This window comes from Clupea harengus, chromosome 9 (genome assembly GCF_900700415.2).
Source record: "Clupea harengus chromosome 9, Ch_v2.0.2, whole genome shotgun sequence".
In the NCBI taxonomy this organism is placed as follows: domain Eukaryota; kingdom Metazoa; phylum Chordata; class Actinopteri; order Clupeiformes; family Clupeidae; genus Clupea; species Clupea harengus.
The window spans coordinates 13,176,016-13,192,634 of NC_045160.1; the positions used below are offsets into that span (position 1 = coordinate 13,176,016).

A 16,619-nucleotide genomic window follows, 5' to 3' on the forward strand; every position below is an offset into this window, starting at 1 on the left:
AAAAAAAGAACCTACACGCCAAGCAATACATTTTCCGTGTTCGCATCATTCCCTTCACCCAGAGTAGTACACTCATGCACACGAGGCATACACTGGTATGGTCATGTGAGGTACTCCCATGATAAGACGCGTTTCCAACCAAGATCATACAGGTCTCATGTACATATTTTGAAGCATGTATATTTATTTTTCACATAAAAAAAAACGCATTCACGTACAAACCACTAGCAATGAACATTTTAAAGTGCTGGGATCAAGTCATCTTTGCATATATTCCCTTAACAGTGGTTGAGTAGAACCAGACTACAGTGCAACATTTAAAACTAGACATTTTTTTTGTATACATAAAACACAGTGCACTGACAAATTTGGTTCCTCGTTACATTCTAACCATCTCAGCAACACATGTGCATGGGATGACTGCATGGGCGCTTTGCTCCTCATTCTCATCTTTGGGGGAAAGTGCTGTACTCCGCACCACAGCCAAAGGAGGGCCTTCCAAATCCCTAGGTCTGCAGACCAGGCACCTTGAGCAGGCTTGGGGCAGTCATCAAGGCCGGGTGCTTGCTGACATACATGGTGTCTTCGGTGCGAAACTTGAGAAAGGAGGCCCTCGTGCTTCCAATGGGTGCCCTGGCAGCAGCCAGAGCTAGAATCCTCATGATGGCCAGGAGAGTGGCCTCACTGCATGACAACATAGATAAAAGAAAAGAACACTCTTACAAAGCAAACAACCAAGTCATACCTACACTAGTAATGCTATGAGAAGGCATACCAGGCACACCAGAATTGCAGAATAATTTCCTTTGTTGTGTTACTTTGTGTTAAAATTGTGCACATATGAATTCATCTGTATCTTGATGGGACATTATAGAGATCATAATAATAATAATAATAATAATAATAATAATCAGAAGGATTGGAATGTTTAGGGTATTTTGTGTGTGGACTTTGGAAGAGTAGTGAGCCATGGAAATATAATTCTCATGTCTATTCTCAGCAGCACCATGTTCCCCATCCAACATGGAGGAGGATGCATATTGACACTGGCAGGTATCCGTGATGTAATGGAACGATCTAATATTGAGTTGAACACAAGTCTGAGATGCATTCATGGACCAGCTAGTGACCCTAGCAATGAGTCAGAGGTCCCCAGCAAATAAAATAATTCGAAAATAGACGAAAATTGATTACATTTTACTACGATTTACATTGTGATGGCCACCCTGTGATTCTCTAGCAAGATTCTCACAATGTGATCCTAGATGTTCACGGTGTACACAAACCGCCATGCTAACATCAGGTCCTATGACCCATCTCCAGTGATCCAAGAGGATACACCGGCAGCTCACCTGCCCACAAAGATACTGGAGCTGACGCACCAGGCCGTCTCGCCCTCGGGTGTCGGGGGCTCCTGCAGGACACACCGGGCCAGCTGTAGGGCGGCACCAGCCAGGTGGATGGGCTGGAACACCACACACTGGACCTCCAGCAGGGACAGCTCTAACAGGTACCGGGCCATCCACACCATCTAGGCAAAGTCAAGTAGGTCATGGGATTAGAGATGATAGCGGTCATCCAATCTCTAATTTCATTGCCTCATCCTCCACCACTACACAGTCTATGCTACAGTCACACACGGACATACATACATGGACCTGGAGGAGTGGATCAACTACAATTAGTAGGCAAAGTCAACAGCTGTAGAAATGGAGCACTATGGAACATTGATCAAGTGAAAACACCATCTGCTCCACTGACTCAAATTATGGCCAAGCACAGAGAAGTGTAAACTTCAATATGCAAAACAGAAATTTGACTCGGCTGTCGGGCGAATGATTGGATTCAGACCTGGTTGCTGCATTGGGCGATGCACGTAGAGAGAAGCAGGAAGTGCAGGGGCGGGGTGTAGGAGAGCTCAAACTCCAGGCCACAGAGAACCCGCCGCTCCATCCTGAGCAGCTGGTGTGGGGTGTAGGTGTTCTCCATCAGGTGACACAGCTCTGACACCTGTGTGGGGAGGGTTATGGTTCCACAAAGAAATCAGGTTTTCTAGACAGAACTGCTGGCCCAGGCACCTTCACAGATCAAACAAATTAGGCATACCTCTGGAAGTAAACACTCTTCCTTCTTGCCTGCAAGGAAGAGACAGACCACACCCAGGAGCTGCAAGTTGGAGATGGACACTTTAAGAAGGCGCACAGCTCGGTTCAGCAGGTACACAGTCAGGTACAGAGTCTCCTCAGAGAAGTGAAGGACCTCCTGAAGGGTGGGGTATAGTCAGATATTACTACAAATAGAGTCCATAAACGTAAAGCTTTTAGGCTTTCTGTTACACACAGCCAGTCATTTTTTGCAATGTTGTCACTCAGCTAACACACAATAGGTAATAGTAACACAAACTGTCAAGTAATTACGTTTTTATTAATTACACATGGACCTCTGTCTCTTACATGGACTTGGATGAGCCAATCGATCAGGATCGCCAGCATCTTCTCTGAATAAGCCCCTGGTAGCTCTGCACTAGAAAACGTGTGATGCAACTGACTCCTCTGAGGGAGAGTGGGGAAAGGTTACAAGAAAGCAGAGCCCATTACCACACACACACAACTGTGTGGCGTAGCTCAAAAGCCTGGTTAAGTGTTGCGATCGAAGACTGGCCGTTTTATGTGCATTAATGATGCATAAAGAGGTCCAAACTAAGGTCAATGTCAGAGTTAAAAACAAAACAAACAAAATACTAACAAATCTTATTAGTTTCCCACCATCATGGTCGTGAAAATATCCCAGGCGTACGTTCGGTCATAGATGAGCCCAAGCTTGCTCATCGCCAGCTCCATCTCATGCCGCAAGAGGCCCGGCACCAGCATATGCTGAAGCCCTGAAATACGCCACAGTAGTGGCTCCTCCCAGCAATCTGCATCGCCAATGCAGGGAATGTTACAACAGCTCCGACTCAAGAACTCCAGAACACTCAAGCTTCAGTGTTAAAACACACAGGTGCCAAGTTCACAAAATACAGCGGGCCTACCTGAACTTCTTCGGGCATTGGGTACAGAGTAGCCCATAAAACCATCTTCTGTAGACATGTGCAACCCATGCAACACCTGAAACCGAAAATAATTTCAACTTGCATTGGTCTACAAAGCCTACAACCATTACCCGTTAGTAAAGATGAACAGAGACGTGTCGGCTACCCATCTGTGGTCTTGCTCTGCAGTCATAAAAGCTCCCCTAGTAGCAAAATCCTCGACTTGAGTCCAACGCTCTTTCGGTGAGCAAGCGTTAGCCCAAGTCCTCAAAGGTACACGCGTTTCCTCTGCCTGCGGGGTTCACACATTCATACGATTCGTGTCATTCTCCAGTTACAATAGTCATCAAACAATAACTTCTTAACGAGAAAGTCGTGAAAGAGAGAAGTCATAACTTTGGAGGAAGGTAAGACATACCAAACCAATACAAGTTTGAAGTCAGCATTACCTTAACCTTATGGCATATTAAAAACAGGCTATGAACAAATTAAAACAAGACGTTATGCACTTAACCCTTTCTATTAAAATTCCTTAGCACATGATCCCAGTTGGCTGGCCTTACCTTTTTGTGTAGGTCCAACAGAGGCCTGGAATCGCAGAATCCGGTTTGAGCCATGACTACAACCGGAGAAAGCGAATTCACCTCCCTGCAGCTACCTAAATTCCATGACAACGTTCCTGAGATGGACCTTTTAAAAGCTTAGAAAGGTTGGTTGATTTCCACTAATTGGTTAATTGAGGGGCGGAGACCGAATTGCTATTAGTCCGTCCACTGCCTGACAGGAATCGAAATGCTACATGTTTGCTTGCACTTGAGCTCATACTTGAAACTGCAGTGAAATAGACCACGGAGCCCATGCATTTCTGTAAACAATGACACACCATAATGAAGAAACACAGACTTAATTTGTCAAGTAAAGAGTTTACTAACATAATAGCAAATATTACAAGCTACTTTATACTGTAGCAGATAACACCTGTTACAATAGCAAAGTCGCAACAGATGTCTAAAAACTGAAATCCTTTTCAGGCGTAATCTCTCCATTTCCCGAATTTTGATTGAAGCAGAATAAATACACCAGCAATGAGATGTGACATTCGTGATTGTTCATCACATTCAAATGAGGAGCATAACACTAAGCTGCGAAATCATTTTTCTTCAAAGCTGCCGTGGTTGTTCTTCCTTGAAGATGTGATAAAAACGTGTAGTAACATGACTTGGGAATAAATATATAGGCTATCCAGGTTCAGCTGCCTTTTTTTTAGAAAAGGGGAAAGAGGCTGTTAAAGTAAAAATAACCTCAGCCAACTCGAACGGTCTTCGTTTGATGTGTTCAAAGTATTGTGGAAAGACAGGAAATACTCTAAACTATGCACTGTTTCTACAATGATGCGCATTTTGGATGGGTGCTTGACTTTGGTGTGGGCCAGTGTCTTTGCATTTAGCAGCGTGAAGGCTGGATCCAACACTTCTACGTGTGTAGCGGCATCTAGTGGCTAACTAAAGGCATTGTGGAGAAAAACAGGTCCTTAAAAATGATACTCGAACGTCAATGCCTGTGCCCACCTGTGAAAATCTGACAACATAACCATTGACATAATATAAGCGTTTCTGAAGAAGCCATTTCTTCCAGTACATCACCTCAGAGCTTGGTAAAGTAACGAGGGGACACTTATAAGAGACACGTTGGGTCTGTGCTAGAGTAGATCTGAGATTAGACCTATAAATAAACCTCCACCCAACTAGTCCACAAACAAGCATTCTTGTTCTCTGAAGCGCACTCGCCCCCACCCCCCCCCCACACACACACAAACTTAAATCATGAATGAAATGAAAGAAAAAGACAATGGAGGACAGACATTTTTTTCACCATTTTAATATATATATATATTTTATATATATATTTATATATTTTAACAAGACATTTTTTTGAGGGAGCGGGTAGACAAAACGATGGGCAAAAACAAAATCAGATCAAAATAAAATAATCAAAAAAAAAAAAATCTTTATGATGTTCCCTGAATGAAACATCTTGTTGGAAAAAAAGGCAAAACCATTTATTAACACATCACACTACCTAACAGTGTGTACCAACTGTGACTCACCTGAAAATCATCTTTCAAAAAAGGCAAGTACACACTTAGATACACACCAGAAGCAGGAAGCACTTGACTCCCTCTCTCCTCACTTCCTGTTTGAGGGTTTATGCTAACTACTAGACCTCAAAAAGAAAAAGAAAAAGACAAAAATAAAGGCATTTCCAAAGATGGTGTCTCAGAATTTTAAGTGCCTATTCCACCTATTTCTCTGCATCAATCAAACTTGGCCACATTACACAATAACAGGCTTTACCAGTCAGCTTTCGTCATTAAATAATGGGGATTGGGGGCATTGAGATCGTTATCATTATTTTTCGTCCATTTTTGAAATATCTTTACAGCAATGTCTCCAAAATTATACAGATGATTAAATAATTCATGTCGTATTTAATACTAATTATTTTCCATGGGCCAGTAGCTAAAGGACAAATGCTATCTAACACTTGGGAGTGGATGTTCTGGACATGGGTCGACATGGCCACCCCCCTAAACATAGGGACCCAGGCTCCTGCTTTTGAGGGCTCTCTCAACCCCCCTAAAAGAGCCGCAACTCTCTCTTCCCTTTAAAGCGCTAACGTCACATCTACTCCGTGTCTTCCCCCCACCCCCACCCTCATCCCATCTTGTACTGTTATGCCCATATACAAAATCAAAAGATGAAGACACACTTTAAGATGTGGATCTGTGACAAATGTTTTGCACTCATTCTCCCTCACACTCTCATACACATGCACGCTCGCATGCGCACAGTCTCACACTGATCTATCACATTCTCTCTTACACTCTCTTTAAGATAGAGCACAACATACTTTCACACATTCTTTTCAAATGAAGAACATACAGAAGTACATATACACCGACACATACACACACACACACACACACACACACACACACACACACACACACACACACACACACACACACACACACACATATATATATACACACACATCCGGACACACACGCACACTGTTTCATACACGATCATATAGAGCTGTGACTACCCTCACTAATATTCTTTCCTCCACACGTCCCTCTCCTTAGCCCCGCCACCTCTTTCTCTTTCTCTTTCACCCTCTGTAGGAACAGTTCATCACTATTGGTAACAGCTAATTCCAGAAAGAGCACTTGTAAAAATTATGGCTTTTAAAAAAGAAAAAGAAAAAGAAGGACAAAAAAACTGTAACAATCAGTGGGGGAAAATGTTTTTAAGTATTTGCTCATGTCCTCCAACCCCAGACATGTATGCACATCATCTAAACTTCACCTGATTGGCTGGGGGGATTTCAGATAGTCCAGAGGAGGACTGTGTGTGTGTGTGTGTGTGTGTGTGTGTGTGTGTGTGTGTGTGTGTGTGTGTGTGTGTGTGTGTGTGTGTGTGTGTGTGTGTGTGTGTGTGTGTGTGTGTATGTATGTATTTATTGTGAGTGTGCTTCAGTGTGTATGTCCCAGTGCGCGTCATGCAATCCGCTGGTGCTCAAGTTTGTTTTCTCCTCTTTACCTGACTGGTGGTGAAGCGCTGTTATGGCTGTCATGGTGCACTGTGTGTAGTGTCGGGCAAGGCAAGGCAAGGGGCCCGTTCAGAGGCCGACTCTGAAACAGCCCACCCACTCCCCCTTCCCTGTCGAGGTTAAGTCCGTCACTGCAATGATATCTAATCCGTGAAGAGACCCGCTTCTTTTACAGTATCTGCTGGTGCATGGATGTTCGAGTATACGTATGTACATTTTGTCGGTGTGTGTGTGTATGTGTGTGTGAGTCTGTCGGCGTTCGTGTGTCCAAGAGTTAGTATACGTGTCGTTGTTGCATCCTTTCTGCTGGTTGGGGCGAGAGAGTGGGGAGGACGAGGGCGGCTCACTCCCTTATGCTGGCAGAGTAGGAGAACTGTGGGAAGTGCGTGCGTGTGTCCGGGTCCTCCGAGTCCAAACTGTCATCTGCAGAGGGGAAGACAGAGGCTCCATTGTGTGGTCGAAGATGGTCATTGCATTGCCATGCAACTCATTACATACAGACAGTACTTCTGCCTGAACCATTGTGAAATGTTTAAATGTTGGTGAGAATTATTAGTGTTATAAGCATTCTAAATCCGATTCAAATTGAGCCACAAGGAAGGGCTTGAAGAAAGACTGAAAATCTGTGGCTAAAAGTACAGGAAAATGCAGATGTCAGGGGTGAGTCTCCAAGAAAAGTCCTGTAGATACGCTGTGATTATTGTTTTGGATGTGCTTGTAGTCCTCAATTTCCACGCAATGTGTTCAGACTGTGAATGCTCACCACATAGCGCTGAAGTCATGTCTAACACTAGTACTGACCCTAACCAAGTTACTTTGACTCATTCAAGGAAGCAAGACTACATGTCGGCCAGTATACCGCTACACAAAGCTTACAAAAAAATGTAAATCACGTGACTGGTTTCTGGTTAGAACTTTATGATCTTCACTTTTCTGACCACTCATCAACAATGGATGATGCCAAACCGATTGCGTATTGACGGCCATTGTCAAAGGCAAACTCAATGCAGAAAGATAGGGCTGGCAGTAGCAGCGCCACAGCAGAATCGCCGGCAGTGTGAATAAACACATGCGACCGAGACGCAGCAGTACGGCAACACAGCTGCCAGGCACACGCAGCGCAGTCAGTGTGACATGCCCTAACCCTTTGCTAAACAGAACAGTTGAAGGTAAAGAGGAGAAAGGACAATTCCTTGGTAATCTATTGTTGAGGTGGTTACAAGCTAAACTCAACTAAATATTAATGGCCGCTGTTCTGATCTGAAGGACTTTCACAGCCTATTCAGACCAGAGCCATCCTCTAAGAGAAGTGTTCAAACTTAATTAATTAAATTAATGCAAGGACATCAGCCAACTCCCTGACCAATATCATGCATTGTATTGTAGACCACACTAAAATATTGCAACTAACGGCACTGCAAACTCAAAGCAGTAGATGGTAGACCTTGATTACTTACACTGGTCCGGAGGTGTGACTGTGATGGTCTGTGCCGTGAACTCGTCATCAAAGTAGCGCGTGTCCGTTTCAGAGGTCACCTGCGGCTTGAACGGTGGAATGAGCTGATGGACGGGGAAGATAGAAGAGTGAGAGGGAATAAATATGTCAGATGTCTGCCTGAAATTGAAATTTGTATACAATAAAAGCATTATAAAAGTATAAAAGAATGATGTAAGGACACATGCAAACACACACACCTTCTTCTGAAGCACATCTGTCCAGTTGATGGAGACAAAGAACTTGTGGGTCATCACCTCTTTGGCGTCTTCCGGGCTTCCTCCAAGCCTTTAGAATGATAAACAACATCATGACAAATTTGTACAAATCTCTACATACATGGGTTGTATTACAGTTGACTTTTTGTTGACTTAAAGCAGCTGCTAAGAGAAACCAATCCATACATTCTATCGAGCTCACAATGTCCCTTCCCATCGTTTGGAGTCATGTACTTTGCCTATAGTTCTCTTTGCATCCATCAGGTTTATGCCTTGGATGACAAACTTTCTCCTGGTTTAAGCACTGGACTGTACACTACACCATACTCACAGTATCTCTCTCTCTCTTTGCAACGGTCAGGTCTTGTGCCTTGGATGACAAACTTTTGCCTGGTTAAATACTTGGCTTGAATACCCATCTTTCTGTCCGGGTCACATTCTGTGCCCGTAGTTCTGTCTGTCAGGTCCTGTGCCCTGGGCGACCCCCCCCCCATCCTCCCCTCCCCCCTGGTGAAAACACTGGATTCCCAGCCTCAATGCCCACCGCTGCTTGGGGTCCTTTTTGAGCAGGCCGGCCAGCAGAGCCTTGGCCTCGGGTGAGAGATTCCTGGGAAAGCGAATCTCTTCCATCAGGATGAGCTCGAAGAGGCGCTCGTGGTCCTGGTTGTAGAAGGGCAGCCGGCCGCACATCATCTCGTACATGACCACGCCTAGACCCCACCAGTCCACAGCGCGGCCATAGTCATTGTCCTCCAGCACCTGTGCAAGGGGGAGAATGGAACAAATTAAGTTAAAAGTAAGACCAGAGATGGTAACAGTCTACAATGTCTAGACCGACAGAGATACTGAAGCTTTAAGAGAAAAAGAGGGGGTAACCTTTGCTAAGGGAAGAGGCAATTTTTTAGGAGAAGGCACAGCGTTCCTATCTGTGTTGCAATGTCAACAGTGACTTATTTGCCGTCTGTCTGAGTCAAATAAACATTGCTTCTCTTTCCGCAGCTCAGCTGAAGCTAATGGTTTACTTTCCACTGATGATTTTTAACCTCACATAACTAGTGAAAGGTGACAATCTAACCTGGGAGAGAATCTTCAGTCACAGAAGTAGTAAACTGGGCAACATCGGGATAGCAACGCTCTTTTTAGCTTGCTTATGTGCACAAACTCTTGGTGACCACAAATAGGCCTTTACACGCAAAGCAGGGAAAGCTTTCAACTTTCAACTACTAGCCCTGATGACGTTACTTGATTGCCAGGTCAAGGCAGAGCAGAGACCTCCTGCTCGTCTGACTCTGGTGAATATTTTACATTCGTGAAAAAAAGTTCAGTATGAGTAGATGTTTTTTTTTTTAAGCGGAAATGTCTGAATCTCACAGTGAAAATGGAATTAAAAACAGGAGGGACTCACAATGGCAAAGTACTAGCAGTGGTGCTTGCAGTAAAACAACGCACTGGGTCTTCCCCTTACCTCTGGAGCAAGGTATTCTGGAGTTCCGCAGAAGGTCTTCATTGTGGCCTCATTGGTAATGCCCTCTTTGCACAACCCAAAGTCTGTTATTTTGATGTGTCCATCTTTATCCAGCATGAGATTCTCCAGCTATAGAGGGCACAGATGAAAAGGAAAGAGCAAAGCAGACGTCATAAGCAAAAGCTGCACTCTTGAAAGAGAATGGAAAAAAAACACACAACCCACAAATAAATATTTGTGTTTCTACTATTTATTTTTTTAATTGAACGCTACAGAGTTATATATTATGGGTGGGTAGTCAAAGCTGCCATACATATCAAAAGCCAGGTGAACCAACACTAGGGCTGGCTTTGTTTCAGAGATCTCACCTTAAGGTCCCTGTAGACGACATCGCATGAATGTAGGTATTCCAGTGCAGATACTATCTCAGCACCATAGAACCGGGCTCTGTCCTCCGTGAAAACTCTTTCCCGAGACAAGTGAAAGAACAGCTGAGGGACCACAGAGGAACAGGCTAATGTAACCAGGGGGAAGCCTCTTCATGCCAGTATATCTATTGTCGTGACATTTGGATCTTTCAATACTGCAAACCTGCTGACATAAGCCTGTACTGCTTCTCTGACGTAAATATGCACATCATAGTGTCATTCAGCATGTGAGGCAGAAGTTGCTTGGGAAATATTACATCATGTGCGTTTCCTTGACTCTATAATTTCCTATAATAAAAGTGTATTATAACATCATACTGCCTGCAACTACAAAACTACTAAAAAAAACAACTAAAGTGCTGCTGGGAAAAATTGTGTAATAAAAAGAGTACCTCTCCACCATTCGCATATTCCATCACAAAACACAGGCGGTCGTGAGTTTGGAAGGCATACTTCAGTGTCTGAAAGACAGCGAGAGTCGGTTAGACTGGGACAACCTTCAAAGTTTCAAACCTCAGAGAAAATATAACATTATTTCACAGTTAGTACATAGTAATCACCACCAGTATATAGCAGGGAACTGACCGTGAGGAAGGGATGCCTTGTGTTCTGTAAGACTCTGCTTTCTGTAACCGTGTGTGCCACCTCATCCTTGAATAAACAGGCAAACAAAAATGTAAGAAGTAAATAAAGGCAAAGGCAGCATTAATATTCCATCCAATGACTCTTGCATTCAGTATTCTCTTATTGGGCCAGCCCTGTATCAACATACCTTAGCGATGATGACTTCCTTGCGCAGGATTTTCATGGCGTAGTACATGCCGGTGGCCTTCTCCTTTACGAGGATCACCTTGCCGAATGTGCCCTTGCCCAGCAGCTTTAGGTAGTCAAAGTCACTCATGTTCTGAAAGAGAAAACGATATGGCATTTTTCAATCATGGAACAGGTGCAAAATGAAGGGATAAAGTACTGTATTAAGCATTAAAAATAAAATGGTCATATCGTAGTTGGATGGTCCCCTATAGACCATCTACAGATGCTCAGATTATAAACAAACTATCTGTTGAAAATGGTTAAGGTCAGGTTAAGGTGATGTTCAGTGAACAATAAGAACCTGAATTTCAACCAACCATCTCTAACGCCTCTGTAGACAGACTATCCACAAATAAGTGTTACATGTGTATCCATACATTATGAATGGATATCTGAAGTCAGTGCACCATAACAGAGCAGGTAAGGGACATATTACACACTGACCACTCTGGTGCGGGACCTGGCTATGGCGGCCTCCATGCCCTCCAGGCTGTTGTCACCGGGGGAGCCAAAATTGATGTCCATTGGCTCCTCCTCATCCCGTGTCTTAAGCCCATTGGCTACAGCCTGAATCGATCGTATCCATTCCTCCCTGAACATTTAACAATTGAAACAATATTCTTTAAAAACTTCTTCAACAAAACAGGATCATAAGTACACTTCATTGCTCACGTACTTCCTCATATTAGGCACGTTCATATGTTTGGCAGCAAAACCAAGAAATAGTTGTTGTTGTTCCTCTCCTGTTTTTTGTTTTTTTACCTCTCAGCGTTGCTGTCCACGTGAAAAGTGCGCTCGATGACCGTGGTCCACTGCAGACAGCGGATGACAAACGTGTTGGGCCTGGGCCTCTCTGTCTTCATCAACTGGCATTCTGTGAAATTTCAGAGAGCACAAGGGCCAAATAGGGATGGGAGTGCAAGAACATTCCCAATTAGTGGTCATATTCAGAGCTAGATGTTTACTGCAAAATATGACAACTGATTGAGAGCATGTAAAATAAAACTGATTGACACAGCTGTGTGCCATGAGGTCAACGTCATGAATAACAGGTTCAAAGGACAGAACTACTGAAAGGACACAACGCTATAGAATTTTGTAGATAAACAAAAGATGATATGTACACTGAGGAACTAATCATGCGAACTAGGAACAACAGTGACAATAGCAAACCGCATTGGTATTAGGGTGGTACATGTGGCTTACACTAATGCAAAGCCCAACATGGGTGCACACTGTGTATGAAGTTTAAAGAGTATAAAGAATAACTGATTACTGCCTGGTTAAAAAAAAATATCAGGTTCATGCAAAAAGGCACGTACTGAGGTTGTATGTGTATCATTTGTGGTACGCCTTTCACTTTCATTCTCACGTTGTTGTTTGTATCCTGCATGCCTTTTAAGTGCACATCATCTTCTATAATGTATTTCCGACGACACTGTTGTGCACCTCTCACCTCCCACTGAGAAGTTGTTGAGGGGTGGTAGGTTGGGGTCAGATATCTCTGGCTTCTCCTTGTAGCCAATGAAGGAGCCATCACTCTTCAGGATGAAATAGCGGGGTCTCCACGTCTTGATGTACTCACCTGTGCCGCAGGCAACAAGGCAGACAAGTCAAGGACACAGAAAACCAATGGAAGTGAGAGAGCTAGCATTTTTAATTCCTCATTTAAAGAAAAAACAAACAAACCAACAACAACAACACCAAAATACGTCAACCTCCACACAAACTCCTCCTTACCTCGCTTATGGAGCCATCCCTCTCGGACCACACTGACCTCGTTCATGCTGGGGGGGTGTGTTTGTTGGGGTTCAGGGTGGGGCAGACAGGGAGGTCGGGGGAGGGAAACGGCGTTGACGACAAACGAGGATGTCTGACAAAGGGGAGACGGCAGCCACTCCTCAGAACCTGGAGCGAACGGTAGAATAGATCAGGCCTCCTCACCTTAAAAAAAAAAAAAAAAAAAACAACCTGTGAGAATGCGCTGAGGTAATTAGTTACACATGGCAATGCTGGCATAAGCCTATTTTGCCCGCTCATGTGAAAACTGACGCTTCTCCTGCCAGATGTACAGAATCACCTGACTACCACAATGTCCCCGGGAGCAAAGTGTCTTGAGGATGTTTCATATGTAAATTTGACATTAAAGCGCTACTGAACACCTGGCCACAACACCAACCGAGCTGTTATACAGCGTAAAAGCAGTGGCAGAACATGTGTTTCATCTCACCTGCCCCTCTAGGGGTTCAAGGTGAGCGAAGAAACATTGCCAATACTATACCTTGAATAAGGCCGTGGCAGTCGCTCATTTCAGTTAAAAACAGGAACGCTACCAGGTCTCCTTCCTGCTCCAGGGGGCATTCTAATTGCCACTGTGGTCTGTTTCATTACATCAGCAGGAGGTCACAGATTGAGATCATCTTGTAACCATGGAGATCACCATTAGGCTCTTTCATCACCAGGTGAACACCCACAGAGTGCAAGGAAACAAGAGAAATGAGGCACCCCAACTATTTCTGCTAATCACCTCAGCACCTAGTGTGGCTCAAACTTGCAACTCTTGGCTCGATTCCAAATTAAGGGACTGAGTTTAACATGGGTCTATGCATGCACACATTTAAATTGCTTGTCTTACGCAATAAGGACATTCATCACTAATTGACAACAGAGTCTTGGGTAAATCAACATGATAAAAATAAACAATTAAACTGCTGGTTTATTAAAAAAAAAAAAAGAGTTCACTGCTGGTGAAACATAATAAACCAAATAAACAATCTGAAAATTACTCAAAACCACACTAACAGAACGGTGTTAAATTGGCCTGATAAACAACACCTTCTACAGCTGCAAGGGATAATGTAAAGGCTTATATACGCTGTCTAAAAAAACAGTATGGGATTAAATTTATTGCAAATAAATAATCCTTTGGTGAAGCAAGAGCCTTAGGGGGTCAATATTTAGGGCAATAAGGGCACTTTAAATAAATATGGATGCACTGTTATGAAGCACCCGGCATTAATAACCAATTTATACACACTGTCAAGCTATTTCAAACTGTTGTTAACCCCTGATTGAGGTCTGGGACTGCTCCTTGTCAGCGTGAGCACAAGTCTGGATTACCAAACTAAAATCCCCATTTTATGATGCTCGCCTTGGTGGTTACACAATAACATGGCTGAACGACTGCATGCCAAAGTTTTCCATCGGGATACATGATTTAAAGGGTTATCCCAAGCCACAGTGTCGTATGTTTACCCTTTTGTGGGCCTACTTTATCAGTCCATCACATTAGGCGTAGCAGCTGTCAAACACACTGATGACTCGTCTTTTTTTATGTGTACAAATCTGTGTACTCCACACCGCTGAGCAAAACAGCCTCATAGTAAGTAAAGATACAATTAAATTAACGATATTAAGACATCATATGTAACGAAAACCTGAGCTACGTGACAAACATGTTCGGGTTTACGATGTAGTTCTACAGCGACTTTTACATCTGTTTACACAGTATTGTTTGCAGAGATAAAAATCGATAGGTTCCTCACATGGTCAATTCCACATCTATTTTTACACTAGCTGTATCGGCCTGTCCAATGAAAGTCAGTGGTCTCAATATCCCTGTTTTCAGTGACTCATGACACTTATAACAACGCAATAAGAAACCAATCCCTTTAAAGTTTTGCGCCGGTCGATGCGGCATGCTTGTAAGGGATGAAAACAAGCACAACATACTTGTTATCTATCACATATACCAATTTACTAAGGGGGGTCATAAAGTTAGAATCAGCTGATTACAACAATAAGTAAGTTTAACGACTTTGTTTTGCAGCGCTACTTGGGTGGCCATGCAAAATCTGACTAAAACTGACCCGAACCAGTGGCCCGACAAGTAACTTCGTCCAAAGCCAGTCTTGTTGCAGAAATGTATAACGATACAATGAACTCCGTCTGGTTTAGCTGATAAACCAAAACTGATCCTTGGGACTAACCTGACTACATGCACCATTTCCACATGAGATACATTAACGACAATCGTAGTCAGTTAGCTAACGTTAGCTGCTACAGAGAAAAACATTTCCAACGAGCTAGCCAGCTACTTCACTATGCAAATGATCAGGGTTGACTGGATGATTCACAGAACAATAACAGAACATACATCATAATTGGTTTGTAGCAACCTAATGTGAGCAGGTATAACCTGTCAGCCAATAATTAATTGAACATGCAAGAACAGTGGAATCTGACGCTCGGGACAACAAGCAGGACTTGCCACAATGCAATCGATGACCTAGGTTAACAGGCTAGCCATCTAGCTAACACGGGATGAGCTAACAACCGATTAACCCATGTATTTACTGACAGTAGCCACGATCATCGATGCTACACTTCTTTCTTTTAAAATAACGATTACTAAGTTTCTAGTGCGATTAATCCTAGTAACGCACTGCACTCATGAACATGCCAGTGTTGATGTAAAAAGTCAGCCGAGTAGCCCGCGAGGTGACTAGCAATAGCTAGCAAGCTATCAATCATTATTCCAAGTTCTGCGTCAACTAAAGCGCCCTCCTTACCTCGACTCCTTAAGCTTGTTGGCAAAGTGTTGAGTACTGGGAGCCGATGTTCATACAGGTTGAATGCAAAGTCCTCCGCGGCGAAGCTAGTTATTATTCTGCAAGCTGGTGTATTGAACTCTGCCAATGATCACACAGCCTCCCAAAAAAATAACAACCGAGTGCCCGCTAAGCCTGTTTTGCTGCCCACACTGGCTGCTCCAGGCGGCGCTTTAAAGACTAGCTTGCTAACGAGTCAGCATAGAAGAAAATGGCTATTTTGTATTTGCCAGGTAATGAATATATTCAACTAATTGTTGTCGACGAGTTACCCTTGGGAATGAGGAATCTCGATCGCTATTGCTTCTCCTTACACCTTGTTATCTGTGTCAATAACCTGCAGCTTACAACAGGCCTCGTTCATGGCAGAACAACTAACGTTACTCGACATGAGCACAAACAGGAAATGACGTTTACGCAAATCAAGGCCTTCCTCGTAGAAGAGTGTTGAAATATTTTACTGTCTATGGTTGATATGCAGTCATCAAGAATCAAGATACATAAGCAGAATAACAGAGGTCCCGTGAAACTGACGCATTTACCATTTATCTATGTTTATAAGTCTACTAGTTGGTCCGATTAGTGTTGTCGGACCAGTCATACGTTTACCACAATGCTGCCAATTCAGTCTGTTGACGTGGGAGTATGTTTACCAAAAGACATTCACAGGCTAGAGCACAGATAGTCAAATAACCCATTCCTTAGAATCCGTTGTTAGCAACATTGGGCTGTGGTCTGTCACAACTAACATCCACTCGTTATTGTAATATAAGTGCAGGATTACTACAGAAGGCCCTTTATTTTTGCCGATATTTTCAACAAAGCAAATGCATCTTTCGTTTTGATCTAGGCCAAGTCTTTGTACACTAAAATTCTCACATATTGTATCACATTAGTTGGCTAGTTACGCCATTTGGTTTTCTGACATGCTTTATAAAGTAAGA

At 43.4% G+C, this 16,619-nt stretch overlaps 2 protein-coding genes across 6 annotated transcripts; both read right to left on the reverse strand.

The window, feature by feature from the left end:
- Positions 1-164: 164 nt before the first annotated feature.
- On the reverse strand, positions 165-3,709 carry ccnp (cyclin P). 3 transcript variants are annotated; one of them, XM_031573545.1, is made up of 9 exons: positions 3,595-3,709; positions 3,198-3,323; positions 3,032-3,107; positions 2,766-2,917; positions 2,454-2,552; positions 2,107-2,166; positions 1,852-2,010; positions 1,353-1,531; positions 165-684 (listed from the first exon to the last, which is right to left on the reverse strand). In XM_031573545.1, exons 1-9 carry the CDS (start codon positions 3,646-3,648, stop codon positions 507-509), a joined length of 1,083 nt encoding a protein of 360 aa, XP_031429405.1. In that variant the 5' UTR covers positions 3,649-3,709; the 3' UTR covers positions 165-506. The 3 variants fall into 3 exon arrangements, with proteins under 3 accessions (XP_031429405.1, XP_031429404.1, XP_012682145.2); XM_031573544.1 differs by having other exon boundaries at positions 1,383-1,531; positions 2,107-2,262; XM_012826691.2 differs by having other exon boundaries at positions 2,107-2,262; positions 3,595-3,708.
- A 229-nt stretch (positions 3,710-3,938) lies between these two features.
- Positions 3,939-16,078, reverse strand: akt2 (v-akt murine thymoma viral oncogene homolog 2). 3 transcript variants are annotated; one of them, XM_031573542.2, is made up of 14 exons: positions 15,637-16,078; positions 12,806-12,973; positions 12,522-12,650; positions 11,828-11,939; positions 11,510-11,657; positions 11,025-11,156; positions 10,838-10,903; positions 10,645-10,713; positions 10,193-10,315; positions 9,825-9,953; positions 8,904-9,118; positions 8,342-8,429; positions 8,104-8,206; positions 3,939-7,069 (listed from the first exon to the last, which is right to left on the reverse strand). In XM_031573542.2, the coding sequence occupies exons 2-14, from the start codon at positions 12,849-12,851 to the stop codon at positions 6,990-6,992; spliced, it is 1,440 nt and encodes a 479-aa protein (XP_031429402.1). In that variant the 5' UTR covers positions 12,852-12,973; positions 15,637-16,078; the 3' UTR covers positions 3,939-6,989. The 3 variants fall into 3 exon arrangements, with proteins under 3 accessions (XP_031429402.1, XP_031429403.1, XP_031429401.1); XM_031573543.2 differs by having other exon boundaries at positions 12,806-13,009; positions 15,948-16,077; XM_031573541.2 differs by having other exon boundaries at positions 12,806-13,009; positions 15,637-16,077.
- Between the last annotated feature and the right edge of the window lie 541 nt (positions 16,079-16,619).